The sequence below is a fragment of the Aquarana catesbeiana genome, linkage group LG03, assembly GCF_042186555.1.
Source record: "Aquarana catesbeiana isolate 2022-GZ linkage group LG03, ASM4218655v1, whole genome shotgun sequence".
Classification (NCBI taxonomy): Eukaryota; Metazoa; Chordata; class Amphibia; order Anura; family Ranidae; genus Aquarana; species Aquarana catesbeiana.
In genome coordinates, this window is record NC_133326.1 from 724,582,769 (window position 1) to 724,605,903 (window position 23,135).

The following is a 23,135-nucleotide window of genomic DNA, read 5'->3' on the forward strand; positions in this document are numbered from 1 at the left end:
TGTCAGGGACGTGCTGGCCATGGCGCAGCAACTGCCCAAAGGCAGACGCAAATGCGCATGCGCGATCCCGCAAGTGTCCATCGTGCCAGGCAGACAAATGTGAGCCTGCACACAAATATTTGCGCACGCGCACACCAATGCGTACACGCGCGCCAATAATGTTGGTGTCCAAATGCCATATATAAGTGCAGCAGGTTCACCAGTACTTTGCTGTCTGATCTGCAGCTGTACCTGTGTTCCTGAAACCTGATCCTACTGATTCTTGTATTTGACACGGCTTGCCTCTGACTCCGTTTTACCTCTCTTATCCTGAACTTGGCCTGTATCTGGACTTTTGCCTTTAGTCTTTTGCTTATCTGCCTGAATTAATGTTGCCGATCTCTGCCTGTACCTTGACCATTCTTTGCCTCCTGTCTATGCCTGCATCTGACCGTCTGTTGCCAACCCGGCTTGTCTCACCATGCATTTGGTGCCTCCTTTGCCCGGCATACTCCTGCTAGTCTCCAGCTACCTGCTGCCACCAGTCTAGAGTCTGCTGATCTAGCAACATCTGCTGTCTGGCTTCCTTGTCCACCCTGGTGAGGCACCCTCCACATGGAAGAAGGCTCAGGCACCCTTACACCAACGTGCTCTCGTGGCCACTTTACAACATCAGTGGTCCCTGAGCTGGGGTTGTATGAGAGACCTTCCTCTGCACATCAGACTCAGCCGTCAGGTACGTGACACCAGCCTACATGCATATTCCAATAAATTGGGGAGCATGGGATGTGGACGGTGTGATTCACACGTAGCTGGTTCGAAACTGGTGAATTACAACTTTCTGGTGTGCCACAGGATAAGTCTTGGTAAAGTTTCCTTCTTTTTTTTTTTATCCCTTTTATTTTCATAGCCTATAGCCAAACTGTGTATTTGTTTTTGTCTTTGTTGTGTTTTTTGTGAATACATTTTAAATGCTGCACTTAGAGGCACCTTTTCTTTCCTTTCCTGATCCTCCAGAGTTGCTTCTCCTCATGAAAGTGCTGCCCTAGGTGTCATCATAAGCATCCACTGCCACTCCGGACCGACCATCTTACCTCACAAGAGTGCCCTCTTCTCTGTTTTTTTTCTGCTAGGTGGTGGCAAGCTACGGTGAGTCGCGTGTCTGGTGTGGGTGTGGGTGGACAGTAGGAAGAGTGAATAACACTGGGGTTCTAGCTGGAAGAATCCTAGCAGTGTGTGCTAATTGCTAGACTGCTCCCCAACCCTTAGAGTGCACCAGATTGTATGTAATATTTGTATCTGCCATGTGTGGTCAGCCAGCTAATTTGGAATGGAGAGGGCCAGAGTTAGTGTAGACTGTGAAAAGTCTATCACAGTCAGTCTAAAGCCTTGTACACACAATCAGATTTTCCGCAGACAAAACCTCAGACTTTTGTCCGAAGGCGTGTGCCTGGATTTTGTCTTGCATACAAACGGTACACAATTGTTGGCCAACAAACACGAACGTAGTTACGTACTAGACGTACTACGAGCCGAAAAAGAGGAAGTTCAATTGTCAGGCGCCACCCTTTGGGCTCCTTCTGCTAATTTCGTGTTAGTAGAAGTTTGGTGAGTGTTGATTGGCACTTTTCATTTCACACTTTACATTTTGCACTTTTCAGTTGGTTTCTGAATGGCCATTTGTCAACCAGCCATGTTGCGGAATCGGAGGGGATAACGTGTTATTTATTATTGGCCTTGGAGTTATTGCTTTGACCCAAGTCCAGTCCAGGAACAGGAGGAGGATTTCTTGGACCAAAAATTGGTTGCTTCATTAATCGTGACCAAATATGTCATATGCCTTTGCTGCGGGAGCTCCAGAAGAATAATCCGGATGATTTTCGGAATTATCTCCGGATGACGGACCCCTGCTTTCATCAACTCTTGGCATTGCTGACCCCCTATATTAAGAAGCAGGACACATGCATGAGACTTTTATTTTATTTTTTTGGTTGAATAATGATTTGATTTGGTATATTTTCTATATTTTTGAATGCTTAGAATGCACTTTTTTTTTGTTTTTTAATGCACAATAAAAAAATTGTGGAGAATAATACTTGGCTATGTGTTTTACTTCAAATGACAGTTTGGGAGTAGGCAGTTACATTTTATAAAATACAATGTAAAATTGACAAGGGACACCAACATAGTTGTATCTTTGATCTTAAAAACTACGGGATAATAATGGTGTTGTGGTAACTTGCACAAAAAAAAAAAAAACAAGCATAATAATATTATTCTTGATATCACTAGAAAAAAAAAAGCCTTTGAAAATTAGTTTGCAATAACTCCATCAGTATCACCAGCAAAGCAGCTTCATTATTATCCCATTAAAGAAGAAGAGAATTGTGCGCTGCATTTCCAGATTTCATAATTTGCCGTGCCAGGAATGTTAATTCTCCATTACGAGCGTGAGTTTACAAGACCGACCGCTTCTGGCTCGTCCTTGCTTCCGAGCATGCGTGTTTGTACTTTGGACTTTTGTCCGATGGACTTGTGTACACATGCTTGGAAAATCCGACAACAGACATTTGTCCGCGGAAAATTTGAAAACCTGCCATCCAACATTTGTTGGCAGAAAGTCCGACAGCAATTGTCCGATGGAGCGTACAAACGATCGGATTTACCACCAACAGCCTGTCATCACACATTTCCCATTGGAAAATCCGATCGTGTGTACGAGGCTTTAGGGCTCATGCACAAGAAAAACTCACCCAAGCTCAACCGCTATATAGTATATAAAAGAAGATTGAGTGGGACTTTGAATGAGGTAATGATATTCATTTACCTCCATCCCGGATTTAGTATATAAAAAAGAGAGAACAGAAAGGGGCGGGACTTTAAATGAAGCTGAAGGTATGATTATTTTGATGGTGGGCATATCAATAGTACATTTTATATATTATATACTCATAATTGCTTCATAAATAACTATTTTTTATATTCGTCAGAGAAATTCATATCCATACACATACATAAATACCAGTTTGGTTAAGGATATTCTAGTTAGTAACGGGGAAAGACAGGAAAATGTACAGCATTAAAAATTAACATCTTTATTGTATAGAATAAAAATAATGTATGGTTCAAAGCAATCCATACAACGAACAAATGAAAAGAATAATTAACAAAAATTACAGTACACAGGTAGAAAACAATAAGTGCAATATGGTACATGCTGCTTAGACACATAATTGAAACACGTTATCTATTGGCTCTACGCGTTTCGCGACTTCTTATCGCTCATCAGGAGCATACGTGTATTGTGTCTCTGCAAAGACATAAGTAAATTTCAAATTGATCCAATGCATCCACACACATAAAAAAACTGAGTCCCAGATGGTGCTTACGGGATGTCTATGTACTGTCGGCCCGGAAGTCAGGCCACACACGCCCCCAATCATGGGAAACGCTCCTCCCCCCCACGGGGACTGAGATAGGGTACTTCACGGCGGGTGGCCAAAACAGGACACGCCCAGGGTGGACAGGCATCAAGCAGGAATTGATGTGTAGACGTAAGGTCAATGTCCGCTAGTGGCTGTAAAATACTGAGGTTTTAAACTGAGGGTGTATGACACTAAATGTGGGAGAATAGTGAGGGTATGAATGAAAGGAAAGGGGCAAGTGACTAAAAACTAAAAGTGACCAATAAGGCACATAAAAAACACATTTAATAAACAGCCACCGATGTGAACAAGAGAGTAAAGAGATTGGTGCATGGCGGGGACATAACAGGCTATGTGAAAGAGGATTACTTTAATTGAACCATGGAGCGTGTGATAGGTGTTGTTCTGTGAGAAAATGCTAGCCAAATGCCTGAACCAACCAGGGATGGCGTCCATATATAGGCACCGCCGCCAGAAAACCCCATCAACGTCACGCACGCGAGCAGATAGGGAGGGGGGGCACCTACACCAATGCGGAAGAGCCGCCTGGTAGTTTGGCGCCAAATCACCGCCCAAAATGCTCGTAGCTGGGAGGTGTGGACTGCACAGTGGGGCCATGCAGGTGATGCCCTGTATCTGGCAGGAAGGGCGTGACGTCATCACGCAGTGCCCGCCCCCCACATCCCCGCATACAAAGGGCATGGGGGGGTGGAGCGCGGGCAGTGTGCGTCACAGCCCCCGTGTTGAAAACAAAGCCCACAGGAGGCGCAGAGTAATGCCGCGTACACACGGTCGGACTTTAGGGCAGACTTTGCCTGGCGGACTTTTCGACGTACTTTACGACGGACTTTCTGAATGAACGGACTTGCCTACACACAGTCCACCAAAGTCTGTCGAATTCGTACGTGATGACGTACGACCGGACTAAAACAAGGAAGTTCATAGCCAGTAGCCAATAGCTGCCCTAGCGTGGCTTTTTGTCCGTCGAACTAGCATACAGACGAGCGGACTTTTCGACCGGACTCGATTTCGACGGATTAATTTAAAACATGTTTCAAATCTAAGTCCGTCCAACTTTTGAGAAAACAAAGTCCGCTGGAGCCCACACACGATCAAATTGTCTGACGAAATCCAGTCCGCCGGGCAAAGTCTGCCGTAAAGTCCGCTTGTGTGTACGCGGCATTAGAGTCCCGCGCACATGTATGTGCGTGAATTAACTGGAAAAATCGGGAAGAAGGCCAATTCAAGTCAACATAATTAAATGACACGGTAAACAAGATAACAGATTAATACAAAAAAAGAAACAGGGGGTCAATGATAACCTCAAAAAAGCATAATGGTATTATAGTTGGAATCCCAAAACACATACTTCCATCCCTAATTTGGTAATATTTAAAAGAGGATTGAGTGGGACTTTGAATGAGGTAATGATACATTCATTGACCTCCATCTTGGGTTTAGTATATAGAAAAGAGAGAACAGAAAGGGGCGGGACTTAAAATGAAGCATGTGCGGGATGAGGGTGTGATTATTTTGATAGTGGGCATATCAATAGTACATTTTATATATTACATACACATCATTGCTTCATAAATAACAATTTTTATATTCTTCAGAGAAATCCATAACTATACACATACATAAATACCAGTTTGGTTAAGGATATTCCAGTTAGTAACAGGGAAAGATGGGAAAATGTACAAAATTAAAAATTAACATCTTTATTGTATAGAATAAAAATAATGTTGTTCAAAGCAATCCATACAATGAATAAACGAAAAGAATAATTAACAAAAATTACAGTACACAGGCAGAAAACAATAGGTGCAATATGGTACATGCTGTTAGGACACATAATTGAAACACGTTATCTATTGGCTCTACGCGTTTCGCAACTTCTTATCACTCATCAGAAGCGTACGTGTATTGTGTCTCTGCAAAGACATAAGTAAATTTCAAACTGATCCAATGCACCCACACACATAAAAAACTGTGAGCAGCAATCAGAGTCCCAGATGGTACTTATGGAATGTCCATGTACTGTCGGCCCGGGAAGTCAGGCCACACACGCCCCCAATCATGGGAAACGTTCACCCCCACGGGGACTGAGATAGGGTACTTCACGGCGGGTGGCCAAAACAGGAACGCTCAGGGTGGACAGGCATCAAGCAGGAATTGATGTGTAGACATAAGGTTAATGGCCGCTAGTGGCTGTAAAAGTTTTTTTTTTTAATGTGTGTGGATGCGTTGGATCAGTTTGAAATGTACTTATGTCTTTGCAGAGACACAATACACGTATGCTCCTGATGAGCGATAAGAAGTCGTGAAACGCGTAGAGCCAATACATAACGTGTTTCAATTATGTGTCTTAGCAGCATGTACCATATTGCACCTATTGTTTTCTGCCTGTGTACTGTAATTTTTGTTAATTATTCTTTTTGTTTATTCATTGTATGGATTGCTTTGAACCATACATTATTTTTATTCTATACAATAAAGGTGTTAATTTTTAATTTTGTACATTTTCCCGTCTTTCCCCATTACTAACTGGAATATCCTTAACCAAACTGGTATTTATGTAGGGGAGGATTTGTGAAAAAAAATGCTTATGCTCAAAAAAGCTCAAAGGAGCTCAATAAAAACGTGCACACGAGCCCAAAGAAAGTATAAGCTTCTTGAAGCTGAAATAAAAGCTTAAATGTCTGTAAAGGCAGCTTTTTTTTTGAGCTGCAGTGTGCATGAGCCCTCAAAGTAAGCCCCCCCCCCCTCGTTCCCTCCTACCCCCGGTCAATGGCCTCACCCCGGTTAGGACTCGTTGACAGCGTATCACAGGCTTAGAAAGAAAAGCTAAGACTCCTTAAAGCAGGAAATATCAGAGATTTGCAGACAGAAGATCATTGCTAGAAGATGATGTGGTACTCTGGGTAGGCCTGGATGTCATTAAATATCACGAAAATGGCAGGATTTGCTACATTATTAGTGACGCTATCATACAGGTCGGTGGGATTGACTGAATTTTTGGCTGGAGGAGCCATCATTCCTGACGCTCCAATGCTGTAGACTCCGGTGAGAACACGAGCCAGGTACATGTGCTTCTGTCTGCATGCATCAGGCTTGGAATAGGTGTTGCTTGCGGAGTAACTTGCATCCACTGCAAAGTAAGTTCCATTTCCTAAAGCTGCAGCTGTGGAAAGAGAAAGACACAATGTACATTAATGTTGCGTAAAGGAAGTGTTGCGGGGAACAGGCACGATGGGTTAGAAGTCCCAGAGGTATGAGTAACTTTCCAGCTCCAAGGAGCCACAAGAGCATTCATTGCCTCCTCTAGAGGATCCTTGTACCTGGAGACAAACTTGTCCAGTTTGTTCTTGAACCTGGAAACCAGCAGGTTCACATCTGGCATCCTCCACCTGCAACATGGGTCCTGGAACAACTACAAGGTAGCTAAGACGGGCCTAGATGATGCTGGATGTCCTCCAGCTAGGAAATGAGGCAGGTTTTATCTAGGGTTGCACTGGTTTTGCACTGAAGATAGTTTTTAATGACATTGGCTGTATGTTTGAGGTGGTTGTCCTGCTGCAAAATAAATTTGGGGCTAATCGCATGCCTCCCTGATGGTATGGCATGATGGATAAGTATCTGCCTGTATTTCTCAGCATTGAGGACACCATTGATCCTGGCCAAATCTCTAACTCCATTTGCAGAAATGCAGCCCCAAGCTTGCAAGGAACCTCCACCTGTGAAGATTGAGTTCACCTGCTGGTGGCACTGTGTGCTCTGGGCTGACTGCTGTAGTTCCAGTGTCCACCAGCAGGTGTCTCCCAGAAGCCAACAGGCTTTAATGATCAATTTCACCTGTGTTCAGTTGCCAGGTGGCTATTTAGGGCTTCTCCTTCCTTTCTTCAGTGCATCAATATTTTGATTGCCTCCTTGCTGCAGATCTTTGTTCCTGATATCCTGAGCTATCTTGCACCCTGTACCCTGCTGCCTTGCTCCTGCTCTCTGCCCTAGTACCCAGTCTTGTTCCCCCCCTTCCTTGCATCCCTGCATTCCCTGTTACCAGTGGCGGCTGGTGTTTTTTTTTGGGGGGGCAGCAAACCCCCCCCCAGGGTGGCCAGTGGCGCGGCACTAACATCCCCCCCGGTGACCGGCCGGCGGTGCTGCACTAGCGAACCCCCCTGCTGTCTGCCGGTCGGTCCATACCCCATCTAGGTTGGCGGGGTGCGGGCAGCTGCTCTGGTGTCCCCTCCAGCACAGTGGGTGGCCCCATCAAGGTGGCGAGATGTGGGCAGTGGCTCTGGTGTCCCCTCAAGCACGGTGGGTGTCGAGGTGCGAGCAGCAGCTCCGGTGTCCACTCCTCCGGCGGCTTCCCCCGTGCGTCTCCACTCTCTTTCTCCTAAGTGCTAGGCATCTAATAGGATCGCCTGACATTTTGGCCAATCAGGAAACAGGTCTCACGACCTGCTTCCTGATTGGCAGGGAGGAGATTTAGTGTGAAAATAGCAAATATTAATTCGCTATCTCAAACCACTTGGTGGACTTTGGGCGCAGTGCTCTGTGCCCGGAGCCCCCCCTTTTTTTGAACCCTATTGGAGCCCCTGGCTCTAATCACGTGCTTCAAAAAACTCTCCCCCCACTCCATTGGAATCCATGGATTGCAGAGGGGGCGTCCCTTGCGGCTCAGTGCAGCGTAACCCTGGGAATGAGACAGGGAGTTCGGTGCCCAAAGGTGCACGGGTTGCCAGAGCGCTGGTGCTGAGTAGCTGATAGCAGGGAGCTACTGGGGTGCACTGGTAACCATGCAAGGAGAGATTCCAGGTATGGAGCCGTGGAGCAACCAGGAGTGGAGTCAGAGCCAGGCCAATGGTCATACAGCACAGGAATCAGTCCAAGGTAAGATAGAGCAGGATATTCAGGAACTGAGAAGGTAGCCGAGCCAGGGGTCAAACACGGGAGGACGATCAAGGTACAGATGCGGAGCAGAAGAGTAGTCAGGTCCAAGCCAGGGTCAATGCAGGCGGAACACAGGAGTAGTCAGGCAAGCCGGGTAGTAACAGGAAGCAGATATAATGACAGGCACAAGGAACACAGGAAGCTGATGATAATCCAGCAACCAGCTTGTACCAGCAGCAGGCTTAAATAGGCAAAAGGGTGCCAATGATTACCGCGTTAACGCACGCGTCTGCGCGCTCCCGCTGTTGCGCACCTGTGAGTGCCCGTCGTCATGCGCCTGCGTGCACGCAAGCGCACAAAGATTCGCCTGGTGCCACCATGATGGATACTGGCAGAATTACCCGTCCTACGGCTATTACCCTGACAGGTTGGTTCTTGTTTGCTGGGGTTTCTTATGTTCATTGTTTTCTGTGTATGCTTGTTTGAGTGTTTCACTGTGAATAAATGTCTCTTAAAATATAGCTACATTGTTTGGTCTTAGTTTCTGTGTGTAGCTACATGTGTCTGGTCTCCCAAGCTGCTGCTGAATCCTGACACCACCATGCTTTACAGTTGGCTGCAGACACACAATATTGTACCACTCTCCAACCCTTCACCAACAAACTGCCTCCTGATACAGACACATATTTCAAATGATGGCTCATCAGTCCAGAGCACCTGCTGCCATTTTTCTGCACCCCAGTTCCTATGTTTTCATGCATAGTTGAGTCGCTTAGCCTTGTTTCCACATCAGAGGTCTGGCTTTTTGGCTGCAACTCTTCGTTGAAGACCACATCTGGCCAGACTTCTCCTGACAGTAGATGGCTGTACCTGGGTCCCACTGGTTTCCACCAGACATCTCTGGACAGTAGATGGGTGTACATAGGTTCAACTGGTTTCCACCCGACGCCTCTTGACAGTAGATGGCTGTACCTGGGTACCACTGGTTTCCACCCGTCTCTTGACAGTAAATGGCTATACCTGGGTACCACTGGTTTCCACCAGTTCTGTACTGATAGCAAGGGTGGACATCTTCTGATGTAAAAGGGAAGCAAACATGATGTGTCTTTCATCTGCTGCATTAAGTTTCCTTGGATGACCATTGCGTCTACGGTCCCCAGCGTTACTCAACCACTGCGTCTACGCTCCTGAATGTTGCCCTTTTTTTGTGCTTCTTCAAAAGATCTTGAACAGTACATATTAAAACGCTTGAAACGCCAGGCTGCTATGAATTCTTTGCCTGGGAGAGACCTTGCTGATGCAATATAACTGCCTTGTGTCTCGTTGCTGCGCTCAGTCTTGCCATGGTGTATGACCTGTGACATGAAACTGTCACCTTAGTAGCAGAATTTGGCTGTTCCTCTCCCAGTTTTAAGCCCACTACATGGTTGCTTATATTTCAGTTAATGGTTGTGCTTCAACCTACATATGAAATCATTAGCACCTGTTTGATATAATTGGTTAATCATGCACATTGGTTAATCCTACAAATTCCCTGACTTTGTGCAAGTGTGTAAAGTGCAGTTGTAAGAATTAATTCTGATTTGAAGCCAAAGGGTAGTCACTAGGGATGAGCCGAACACCCCCCGGTTCGGTTCGCATCAGAACATGCGAACAGGCAAAAAATTTGTTCGCACACGCGAACCGTTAAAGTCTATGGGACACGAACATGAATAATCAAAAGTGCTAATTTTAAAGGCTTATATGCAAGTTATTGTCATAAAAAGTGTTTGGGGACCCGGGTCCTGCCCCAGGGGACATGGATCAATGCAAAAAAAAGTTTTAAAAATGGCCGTTTTTTCGGGAGCAGTGATTTTAATAATGCTTAAAGTGAAACAATAAAAGTGTAATATTCCTTTAAATTTCGTACCTGGGCGGTGTCTATAGTATGCCTGTAAAGTGGCGCATGTTTCCCGTGTTTAGAACAGTCTGACAGCAAAATGACATTTCAAAGGAAAAAAAGTCATTTAAAACTACTCGCGGCTTTAATGAATTGTCGGTCCGACAATACACATAAAAGCTCATTGATAAAAATGGCATGGGATTTCCCCACAGGGGAACCCCGAACCAAATTTATTTTTTAAAAATGGCGTGGGGGGCCCTTCAGGTCTGGTATGGATTTTAAGGGGAACCCTGCGCCAAAATTAAAAAAAAAAATAGCGTGGGGTCCCCCCAAAAATTCATACCAGACCCTTATCCGAGCACGCAACCTGGCAGGCCGCAGGAAAAGAAGGGGGGCGAGAGAGTGCCCCCCCTCCTGAACCATACCAGGCCACATGCCCTCAACATTGGGAGGGTGCTTTGAGGTAGTCCCCCAAAGCACCTTGTCCCCATGTTGATGGGGAGAAGGGCCTCATCCCCACAACCCTTGCCCGGAGGTTGTGGGTGTCTGCGGGCAGGGTGCTTATCGGAATCTGGAAGCCCCCTTTAACAAGGGGACTACCCAGATCCTGCCCCCCCCCCCGTGTGAATTGGACTCGATCGCCACGGGGATACCCGCAATCGCCTCACAGAGAGGATGAACGGGGAGATGCTGATGTAAACAGCATCTCCCCGTTCTGCCTAGTGACAAGTGTCACTGATCACCGTTCCCTGTCATCGGGAGCTGTGATCAGCATAGTGACACACACAGCCCATCCCCCCTACAGTTAGAATCACTCCCTAGGACATACTTACCCCCTCCCAGCCCCCTAGTGGTTAACCCCTTCACTGCCAGTGTCATTTACACAGTAATCAGTGCATTTTTAATCGCAGTGATCGCTGTATAAATGACAATGGTCCCAAAATAGTGTCAAAAAGGTCTGAAATGTCCGCCATGACGTCGCAGTCACAATAACAATCGCTGATCGCCGCCATTACTAGTAAAAAAAAAATTATTAATAAAAATGCCATAAAACTATCCCCTATTTAGTAAACTCTATAACTTTTGCGCAAACCAATCAATAAACGCTTGTTGCGATTTTTTTTTTTTTACCAAAAATATGTAGAAGAATACATATCGGCCTAAACTGAGGAAAAAAAATGTTTTTTTTATATATTTTTGGGGGATATTTATTATAGCAAAATGTAAAAAATAATGCGTTTTTTTCCAAATTGTCACTCTTATTTTGTTTATAGCGCAAAAAATAAAAACCGCAGAGGCGATCAAATACCACCAAAAGAAAGCTCTATTTGTGGGAAATAAAGGACATCAATTTTGTTTGAGAGCAACGTCGCACGACTGCGCAATTGTCAGTTAAAGCGACACAGTGCCGAATCGCAAAAAGTGCTCTGGTCAGGAAGGGGGTAAAATCTTCCGGGGCTGAAGCGGTTAATACAGTTGCTTTCTCCTTGTCACTTGGAACCAACTTCCCTTGGTCGTTCTTTATAGGGCCAATATGTTCTGATGCAGATTTTTTACTATTAATCGCTTGCCGACCAGCGCACGCCGATTTACGTTGGCAGAATGGCGCTGTAGGGCAAAAGGGCGTACAGGTATGACCCCTTTAAGAAGCGGTGTCGCAGGCGCACGCACGTGGCCGGCGGCACGGGCACTCAGCCGCCGCGGTCTCTGTGACCGCTGGTCCCATGGACTCGATGTCCGCCAGGTGCCCGCGATCGTGTCACAGAGAGGAAGAACGGGGAGATGCTTTTGTAAACAAAGCATTTCCCCAGTCTGCCTAGTGACAGAACAGTGATCACAGCTGTCTGTCATCGAGAGCAGTGATCACTGTCCTGTGTTTTAAAGCCACGCCCCCTCACAGTTAGAATCACTCCCTAGGACACACTTAACCCCTTCACTGCCCCCTAGTGTTTAACCCCTTCACTGCCAGTGTCATTTACACAGTAATCAATGCATTTTTATAGCACTGATCACTGTATAAATGACAATGGTCCCAAAATAGTGTCAAAAATGTCCGACGTGTCCGCCATAATGTCGCAGTCCCAATACAAAATCGCAGATCGCCGCCATTACTAAAAAAAAAAAAAAAATAAAAAATAAAAATGCCTTAAATTTATCCCCTATTTTGTAGACGCTATCAATTTTGCACAAACCAATCAATATACGCTTATTGGGATTTTTTTAACCAAAAATATGTAGTACAGTTTAATAAAGCGACGCAGTGCCGAATCTCAAAAAGTGCTCTGGTCAGGAAGGTGGTAAAATCCTCCGGGGCTGAAGTGGTTAATGTACTGTATGTGAAAAAATGTTTTTCTTTTTACTCTCTTCCACTAAGTGTCTCTCATGGCCTATTGTTGCTGCCCTGATTGCACTCTTACAATTTCTATTGTATTCTATGTAGTGCTGGAATGCTGACAATGCCCCCTTCGGCCTCATATTTTTTGAAGGACAGTTTTTTTTTTCTTTAATGTGCCTTTTTTTACGCTCTAATTTAGCCACCCAGGTTTAGCCTCAGTTCTTTTATATGTGTTGCCCATTGGAATACACTTGCTAATACCATTACCTAAAAAGTTCTTAGAGCATTTCCACTTTTCTTCCGTTTTTTTTGTTTCTAGGATATCTTCCCATCTAATGTCATGAAGTGTGGAGTGCAGTTTGGTAAAGTTAACTCTCTTGGAATTTAATGTACATGTCCTACCATCATGTTTGCATCTCCTTTTATTTACAGTGAATGTAATTACTCTGTGATTGCTGTTTCCTAAGTTATCCTTTACTTCAACCCCCACTATCAGCTCTTGGTTGTTTATGATTAGAAGGTCAAGCAAAACCTTGTTCTTGGTTGTGTTCACAAATATCTGACACAGATCTGGCCCTGCTACAGTCTTCCACCTTGGGACTTACTACATAATTACAATGTGCAGTCTGATCACTGGGGGAGGGGAGACTGAGGGAATGCTTCCTCCTCCTTCCACAAAGTTACAATGTATAGTCTGATCGCTGGAGGAAGGGAGAGGAAATGCTTCCTCCTGCCTGCATATGCTCTATATCCAATATTCTCACAAACTTATGATGCACCTGAACTCCATCCAGAAGTATTGTATGGAGTTTCAGCATAATACATGGGCATACTACTCTGAAATCTCTCACCATTTCTCCCTGCATAGCTCCGGTTGAATCCGTGTTGATTGATATGCTGGATGGAGTTGGAGTCAGTTCCATGGAAGAGCCTCATCTCGTTGTTAGTGGAGCCGTTCTTGGTGTCCATCTGATGCTTCTTTATCTGGTAGTTCAGCCAGAGACCTCTGTTCTGGACATGCAGAATCTGGGAGGATAGATCATACAAACCTACATAAATACAAGACGTCAGCAAACCTGAACAGTAGTGAGCTCAACCCATTATGATATACAGTACATCACACATTATTTAAAGGGCCGTCCAACTAAGAATCATATTTTGGAGAAGCCTGTTGGTACCAGTTGTAGTTTAGTTAGCCGAGTTTGATTCTGACTTTTTCTAAGTCTAAAATATGCCACCAGACCTCTCTGCCATTATTTTTCAGCCCTGCTCCTGTCCTGCTCCTGTGGGGAAAAATTTGGGTATTTTTGCCCCACTTTGTGTGGTCCCACCTCATGATGTTTTTCATACTCACCTATTTGTGTTCCAGCTTCTCCTGTTGCATTCTCCATGATAGAAAAATACCCAGTAAGCATAGTGGAAACCTGCGATAATAGGAAGAGCAGGTGTACTGACCTGGCTACTCAATGCAAGGATGGTGGGCACAGCAGGTATACAGACCTGGGAAAGCAGCACAAGGATGGAGGAATCCTTCATAATGGACACAACAGGTTACAGACCCAGGAACGCAGCACAAGGATGGTGGAACCCTTCATAATGGGCACAACAGGTGTACAGACCCAGGAACGCAGCACAATGATGGTGGAACCCTTCATATTGGGCACAACACGTGTACAGACCCGTGAACGCAGCACAAGGATGGTGGAACCCATCATAATAGGCACAGCAGGTGTACTACAGACCCATAAACTCAGCACAGGGATGTGTGGGATCGCTCATAATGGGTACAGCAGGTGTACAGACCCAGGAATTCTGCACAGGGATGGTGAGAGACCCTCATATCGAGCACAGCAGATGTACAGACCCAGGAACTCAGCACAGGGATGGTGGGAGCCCCCCCATACCGCTCCTTGACAGTGAGGTGTGAGGTTGCTGGTTCCTTTGCTCCTGTGCTTCCAGAGACCAGGGGCTAGAGTTGTTCCTCTGCCCCAGGAGTGATGCTGGATCCTGGGGAGGACCCTGGTGGAGGCCCCCTGGATAGGCCTCAGCCTGTGGAAGACACTGGGTCTGGCCCAAGGAAAGATGAGTCCCTGTCTGCCTTTAGACGGAGGATTGTTGAAACACTGAAGCGGATTGAGAAGGAAGAGGAGAAATTGGTAGCTTTGAAAAATGAATTTAAAAAGAAAAAACAGATTTGTGCCAAAGTGTTCAGCAAGAAAAGACCGGCTCTGAGGCCTGAGCTGAAAGACCTGGAACAAGCTCTGTGGAAACAGAGAGAACTGGTGAGTTCTCTGAAGGAGAATAGTGGAGCATTTAAAGAAAAATATAAGAATGTAGAAAGATTCAGCCAAATGAGAAGAGGAGCCGCTTCCTGCATGGAGGATGAGGAGACCAGTGACGAGATGCAGGTACAGACAGCAGAGAGTGAGAAAGTGGGCCCTGAGGATGAGCCCAGCTCTTCAACACCTCAGACATCTGCTGAGCCCTCAATGGTGGAGGCCTCTGTCCCCTTCACTCCCCAGCAATGTGGAACATCTGAGCAGGAGGTTGAAGGTTCTGGCATGCTGGATTTTATCAATAAACTTGAATCACCCCCGAATGTGGCTTCCCAAGATGATGAGGAGAAGATGGACACCGTTCCTAGCCCTGTGGAAGAAAGACCTGTGGAGAGACAAGGTGCAGGTACAGTGTGTGTGCAGGATGGTGTGAACTTTAATGACAATGTTCTGGCTGAGGGTTGTAGTGCTGCAGGCAGTCAGCCCAGACCCATAGACAATGAACAGCATGCAATAACATCTGCTAATAACTGTCAGCTTCAGTCTGTAGAGAGGTCCATGGACAATACAGAAACTTTGCCTGGACCAGGCACAGCGGCTGTTCCTGTGAATGGTGGAGGAGATGCTGGGTGCAGTGGTGCTACAACTTTCCAGGAGTCTGCAGCAGCCATGACTGTGATTGATCTCAGAAAAGAAACTGTGTGTTCGGGGGAGGGGGAGGGTCCTGCCTCTAATCAGAAGACTGCTATCACAGCTGATTCAGACTCTCTGCCAGCAGGTTTGAATGTGTCTAAGGACAAAACTGCAAATGCTGCTGGTGTAAGAAAAACTTATGCTGGTGTTGCTGCTACAGGTTCTGGGAAGGGACAGCAAGCAGGGAAGGAGCATGAAAATGGTTTATCTTCCTCCCTGTTTAAAAGGAGGACTGTTGTTCAGTTAAAATGGGAAGGCGGTGGAATCCCCCCACATAGGAGGACAGTGGTGGATAAAATCCTGCAGATGGGGTTTACACCCACAGATATCTTCGCCCTGATCAGTCCGGCAGGTTCCTATGAGTATGATTTGTCCTTTATCCGTCCAGAGTCTTTGGACATATTTTGGGAGAAGTATGAACACGTGTGTAGGGGCCTGCCGGTCTGGAAAGAGCTCATCCCAAAGCTTATATCACGCCAGCCACTCATTAAAATGTTCACAATTTTGGTCCGCAATGAGTCCATACCACAAGGGGATTTAACTGTTTGGTTGAGAAGGTATGGAGACGACCTAAGCCCCCTAAAAAAGATTGTGGACGATCAGGGAATATGGACGGGGGGATGGTCTGTGCAGTTAAAATAAAGGTCGTTGATAATGTCTTCCAGCATCTGCCATCCTCAGCTTTCCTGGGGAGGGACAGGCTGACCATCTTCTATCCAGGCCAGCCAAAGCTCTGCAATAAGTGTGGTGATAAAGGACATCTTGCATCCTCCTGTCCAGTGATGAAGTGCTCTCTGTGTCAGGGTATAGGACATTTGGCGAAGGATTTTAATATTATCAGGTGCAATCTGTGCAATGCGGTGGGACATCCTTACAGTCAGTGTCCTGAGGCAATGCACAACAATCCTGAGCTCATGAGAGAGTTCTTCCGCCTGGACATGGAGGATGCTCAGAGCTCAGCAGCTGGAGTGCCTGTGAGTCCATCTGAGTCTGTGCCAATACCTAATGTGTCTCCCCAGTCTGTGATGCCCCAGTCTGTGCCAATACCTAATGTGTCTGTGTCTCCCCAGTCTGTGCGTTTACCTAGTGTGCCCATGTCTTCTGTAGGTAAAGTACCAGTTGCCGAAAATGTGTCCAATCCTTCTGTGTCTGTGTCTTCTAAAATTGCAGAGGCAGCAAGAGGTGCTGAGGCAGGTGCGTCGGGTGTGGTGCCAATCCCCCTCCCCCAATGCTGCAGGGTTTCTATTGAGGATCGTGGGGTGTAGAGGAGTGGGGAGGATGGTGAAGAGGTTGGCCTGGTGGTAGATAAGGGAAGGGGGAGTGGGGGGGAGGGGGGTGAAGGGGAGGATAGGTGTGGGGAGGCTGTTGAGTCTGGTTTGTCTAAGGATGATATGGAGTGGTTGGAGGATAGGAGGAGGAGGGGCAAAAGAAGGAAAAAAAGGGGTTCAGTTACCTTAAATCCTAAAGTTTTGCCTTTGGAAAATAAGTTTAAGGTCCTGTCTGATAATGATGATGAATGGGACTCGTTCCTCTATGGAGGATGAGTGCCAGGGTGCAACAAAGCGCGCTGGATCTCCAGGAAGAGGGAGTAGTCAGGCTAAGAAACGGCTGCCTCAACTACCCTAATGGCAGTTCCCACTCTGTTAAAAGTGGCAACCATTAATGTTGCCAGCTTAAGATCAGTAAGTGCTCATCATATGGCCCTATTTTTGCTCAGCGAGTTTGATGCTGGCATTTTGTTTTTGTAAGAAACCCATCTGAGTAGTCTGGCCGATATACATCTGGCAAAGAAGGAGTGGAGATGTGGTCCTTCATTTTGGTCTCTTGCGGCCGAGCCTTACAGCGGAGTTGCAGTCCTTTTTTCTGGTATGGTAACGTGCCGGCGGGTAATTGAGGTAGAGATAGGGAGATGCATGGTCTTAGATGTCTCTGTGAAGGGGCAGGACTTGGGCCTGATTAACATCTATGGTCCCCAGACGAAGTGGGACAGGAAATGCCTCTTTACAAAGATTAAGCCTTTTCTTTTTTACGGCCCAGCAGGTTATCTTTGGAGGTGATTTCAACACCATTACTAGGTCTAAAGACAGGAGAGGTTTCAGAGATAAGCTGGGCTATGACACCCTTTTTCTTAATGCGATAGTTAGGGAAGCAGGTCTGGTAGATGCGCACATTAAGCGCTGCCCAGACAGCGCTGGGTTCACTTTTCAGCGAGGTAATAGTCAGAGTAGGATAGATAGGTTTTTTTTTAAAGGGAGACTCCGCTTTTTCGGCACCTGTGTGTCGGGCAGTGGAGTTTTCTGATCACTGTATTCTATCTGTGACTCTGAATGCCTCAGACATGCCACCTAGGGGGAGGGGTATCTGGAGAATGAAATCAGCCCTCCTGGAAGACGAGAGAGTAAGACAATCCTTTGAGGATTTTTTTCAAGCACAAGTAACGATCCTTAACTTTTGCAACAGCAAGTCAGAATGGTGGGAGCTTGTTAAACAGTGGACTGTTGGACTTTTTAAGGCCATAGTAAGAAAGAAGCAGCAAGATAAGTATATCACCTACCAGCGTTTGCAAAGGAAACTTGAAACTTGTTTTGAATGGAGGAGATTCTGGGGCGATCTCTGAGGTGAAGCTCCTCCTTAGGAGACATCAATATGACCGGCACGCCTCTTTGGTTCATTACGGGAAATTACGGGAAATACCATTCGCCTGACCCTTACCAGACTGTAAACAGAGCGTAGCAGTTAAGACGGTCAATGGCCCGAGGGACAGTACGGGCTCTCTGACGAAGTCTAGGTCAGGGATCCTGGAGGTTGTCAGGTCATACTATGCTGATCTCCTGGGAGGAAGGAACCTTGATCGGACAAGGATGTTGGGTTTTTTGGACTCTACACCAGGACTGGAAAGTAATGTTCCTTTGATGAATTTGACAGATGAAATCACTGCAGATGAGGTAATCCAGGCTATTGATAAACTAGCCATCAAGAAAATGCCAGGGCCAGATGGTTTGACAGCCGAGTTCTATAAATGTTTTAAGACGATCCTGGCTCCCTACCTTGGGATGGTTTTTAATGGCTGTTTGAATGGGGGTTCTCTCCCTCCCTCCATGAGGCAATCTGCAGTGATCCTTCTGTCAAAGGGTAAAGATCCTTCGATGATTGGGAATTGGCACCCCATTAGCCTTCTTAATGTCGATAGAAAGATACTGGCAAAGATTTTCTTCTGGCGATAATCACCAGTTGCAGGCAGTTTGTTATCCCACCACCAGCACTGTTTGGTCCAAGGTAGAAGCACTTTCTCAGCGGTGTTAGCTGTCCGGGAGGCCTTGGAGTGTTGTAGGGCTGCTGGTTGGGGTAAATGTTTGCTGACATTGGATCAGGCTAAGGCCTTTGATTGGATTAATCATAAGTACTTGTGGCTCCTTCTTGACAAATATGGCCTGGAGGGAGGTTTCATTGATTGGCTCAAGATTTTCTACAAAGGGGCTGAAAGCTTTTCTCTGGTTAATGGTTGGGTCTGGCAACCCTTTGCGGTCGGCTCGAGTGTGCGTCAGGGGTGTCCATTGAGTCCTCTGCTATATGTGTTTGCAATCGACCCCTTCATTAGAAGGCTAGAGAGTGGACCTTTGTGTGGGGTACCTTTGGGCATCGCTGGTGAGCCTCCTTTGAAGGTTGTGGCCTATGCTGATGTTTCTGTTTTTATCTCTGGGACTGCGGAGGCGCAGGAGGTGGTCTCAGTGATAGGGCAGTAAACAGAGGCATCAAGTTCAAAGGTCAACCAGGACAAGTGTGAAGCTTTCTGGATGGGCATGGAAGGCGAGAGCCTTGTTCTCCCGGATGACTTCCCGGAGCCCCAACAAAAAATTAGAGTTCTAGGCTTTGAATTCAGCCCAAGTGACTATGGTCATGCAAATTGGGTGAACAGGCTGGAGAATGCCTATGCCAAGGTGGCAAGCTCGAAAGGTTGGCAGCTTTCCTTGAGGGAAAAGGTTGATCTGATCAAGACTTACCTGATTCCGATTTTTCTGTATGTCAGTTTTGTTTGCATTTTGCCAGTTTCTCTCTATACCAGGGTCTATAGTTGTTTCTTCCAGCTGTTATGGGGGAACAGAATAAACCTTGTCAAAAGGAATGTGACTTACCTTCCTAGGCGGGAGGGTGGTCAAGGGATGGTCAACCCTGTAGTCTTTTTCTCTCTGATGTTTGTGAAGTACAATCTTGGTAACATGTTGGCAGAGAGACCGCCTGGGTGGGTTGGTATTTTCCAGTCCTGGTTTAGGCCCTTTCTGCAAGACTGGGAGAATGGTGGGCCAGTGAAAAGCCTGAGGGTCAAGCATGAAGAGCTCCCGACTTATGTTGCCCCGTGTTTGAAAATGCTTCGGCAGTGGCAAGTAACAGCAGGAGAAGTCAGATCTCTTCCAAGGAAACTTCATGAGAAGCGGATCATGAGCTCTGCTTTTTGCGAGCCACTGGCCTTGAGGGATTGCCCAAGCCTGGTTTTGGGGGTGGGTTTGCGATTGATTAATTTGGAGAGAATCCCATTGAAGTTTAGGGATCAGGCTTGGCTTGCCTTTCATGGAAAACTATATGTGAAGGGCAACTTGAAGTTTCTTTCCATGAGTGATCAGGGCTGCTCGAGAGTGGAGTGTGGAGGAGTGGTGGAGTCCATGGATCACTTTCTACTTCAATGCCCTTTTAATATAGAGGTGTACAAGAGGGTGGGGAGGGCTCTGAGTATACCCTTCCTCCCCCATATGAGTTATGCAGAGTGGGTGTATGGGGCATTCCAGACTCGTCGGGATTATGATTTGGAAACACTTTTTTTAGTTAGTCTAGTAGTCCGTTATTTCACGTGGAGTGCACGGTGTCAGGTATCCTTATGGAGTAAAATACTCCCTGTCGAAGTGGTGGTGCAGGACATTCTGGGTGAGGTTGGGAAGATTTGGGGTCTTGAGAAAGGCAGGTGGCAGCAGGAGGCCTGGATAAGGGCGTGGAGGAATATCAGGACTCTGTAGCTGCTGCCTGTTGATATCGGGGTGTGCGGCTTTTCTTTGTATTCTTGATTCACTCCCCTAGATTTTCAAGATCAAATATATTTTTGATAAAAGGCTACATGCATGGTGACGGTGATGTTCCTTAGTCTGGTTCTCCCCTAGGGATTGTGTTGTGCACAATTTGGTTTGTACCATTTATTATGTTCTTGTTTTGTATAGTCATATTCAATTATTTTGTAAATATTTTTTATTTATTTATTATGGTTTTATTGTATATAAGTTGTTGTTTGTAAGATTTTTCAATAAACAAAATTAACCCCTCATAATGGGCATAGCAGGTGTACAGACCCGGGAACTCAGCACAGGGATGGTGGGAGCCCCTAATAATGGGCACAGCAGGTGTACAGACCTGGGAACTCAGCACAGGGATGGTGGGAGCCCCTAATAATGGGCACAGCAGGTGTACAGACCTGGGAACTCAGCACAGGGATGGTGGGAACCCTTCATAATGGGCACAGCGGGTGTACAGACCCGGGAACTCAGCACAGGGATGGTGGGAACCCTTCATAATGGGCACAGCAGGTTTGCAGACATGGAAACTTAGTGCACTTGTCCTCAACACCATTCCTTACACCTGTCCTTACACAATTATGTACTGTTGTCTTTAACCCAGCCATCACCATTCCTTTCACTTGTCCTCAACACTATTCATTATCTTTGTTTTCAAAATCAAGCCCCAACATAATTTGTTGGTCATTCGCTGGGATGTCCAGGTTTGAATTAAAGATCAAACTAGCATCCTCTTCACCTATAATCACCTGACATTTCTAGATATCATTGGGAAATATGACTGATACGGCAGATAGGCATTTATTGGGGAAGTTACCTTCAGAATTTTGCTAATGCAGCTTTTCTGGAACTTGTGTTCAACCTCTGAGTATTCAGGACTTCCACATGGGATATCCACTTCTATTACATGAGTATTATCCATTGCTTTCCAGGACAGTGGTACCCAGAGATAATCATTTTCTGAAAAATAAAATTTTATTAGGAACCTCCAGGCAAATCCCAGAGAATTGGATGTCATTGCCCAATCTAAATTGAAGTATCTACATTGTAGATATTATTGGTGGCACCAAATATGAAAAAAAATAATGAAACTCCATCCCATTCTCAGCTCTCTGAGCTATTTGGAATCTACAGGGAACAGCATATGTTCACAGTAAACTGGAATGACAGATTTTACCCAATCTCATCTTTTTTTTACATTTTTAAGTCCCACCTAACAACTATTTGTCTTCTCTTTTACCCTTAAAATTTAAAATTGCTAAAGCAGTTGAAAACCCTCAAATTTTCCCTACTGGCCTCGGGTAATATACAGAGATGAAACAAATCCTCCTACATCAATTGTACCTGTTTACCTGCAGCCGTCTTTCCCCTACAGCCATTCAAAGTGCAGATTTTACACAGCATCTCTCAGCTCTCAAAAAGCAGGGGGCAGGGAGCTGAAGTTACATCAGTGAGGAGAGCTCTGAGAGTTGATTGGAGGGAAGGGACACACCCCCCTTCACACAGCAAGCAGGAACAGAGCTGAGGCTGCCAATCAGCTGGAGCTCCCTCCCCTGTCACCATTTTTCTCATAGTGTCAGGAAAACCCATCAGAAAAGACGGAAGGAAGGAAGCAGCGGACGTAAATGACACTTACTGCTCTCGATTGAGACAAGTTCAAAAAAATAATAAAAGAGTGTGGGATTTTAAATGAGGCAGGTTCAAACATAACATATACAGAGTAAATCTATATGTCACGGTTGTTTACATTTCACTTTTATACTTTTTTCATTCTTCTCACTCCACACCTATATCGTTCTCTCACGAACATCACCTAATAGGTTTCTCTTTCTTCAGCACGCTCCCAGTGTTCGCTCATCTACTTTTCCACAATTCTCACTGGTTCTCCTTACATCCCAGCCTCATTTCTATTTTGCACATTATCCAGTAGGTATACTCTCACCTACGCTCTATCTTGCACTTCTTTGGCACTTTCTTTCACCACTTTTTCTCCATGTATCCCTATTTTCTCTGTGCTTGACAGTGCTGCCGGGTATATCATATACAATACTCTTAATTATCTTACAGATTTACTTGCCACTATTGGCATAATACCCAATATACTACATTTGTTCCCTGGTTGGGGACGTTTGGGTGTGGGCTTGCTTATGGGCGGACTCCTATACCTCAGCTCCCGAGGAGGCTTGATATGGTGACTCCTGCATACCAGGATTATTGGAAGCTCAGTGTTCCAATGGGATGTAAGTTTGTGGACCTGACCATCTTTTCGCTCTATATATATACCTTTTTACATATAATACTTTCCATATCATGGGCCTCATTTCTTGATTTAGAACATTTTCATTATTTACAGATATTTAATATTTGCTCCTGATGAGACAGCTTACCGACGAAATGCGTCAAGCTTTTGAGGATGCTACCCCTCATATTCCCAACAAGATTTTTATGAATTTTACTGTACACTACAAGTCATACTCATGAATTATGTATTATTGTCCCCCTGTTATGGCAATCATGTTTTATACTCTGTTTATATGTATGCTATGTACTTCCCAAGATGTCTGCATATGCACTGAGCAACTATTTGTTATATATAAC

At 45.6% G+C, this 23,135-nt stretch overlaps 2 protein-coding genes across 5 annotated transcripts in view; one reads left to right on the forward strand and one right to left on the reverse strand.

Moving 5' to 3' along the window:
* Positions 1–23,135, forward strand: part of CHRNB1 (cholinergic receptor nicotinic beta 1 subunit) — a 152,022-nt gene that overhangs the window by 30,656 nt on the left and 98,231 nt on the right. The window lies entirely within an intron of this gene.
* LOC141131167 (protein mono-ADP-ribosyltransferase PARP14-like) overlaps positions 6,203–23,135 on the reverse strand; it is a 65,604-nt gene continuing 48,671 nt past the window's right edge. The window contains exons 14-16 of the mRNA XM_073618212.1: positions 21,355–21,497; positions 13,366–13,540; positions 6,203–6,588 (exon numbers count right to left, since the gene is read on the reverse strand). Coding sequence (XP_073474313.1) covers positions 6,305–6,588; positions 13,366–13,540; positions 21,355–21,497 — 602 coding nt within the window. The 3' untranslated portion in view covers positions 6,203–6,304. The remainder of the gene's footprint in view (positions 6,589–13,365; positions 13,541–21,354; positions 21,498–23,135) is intronic.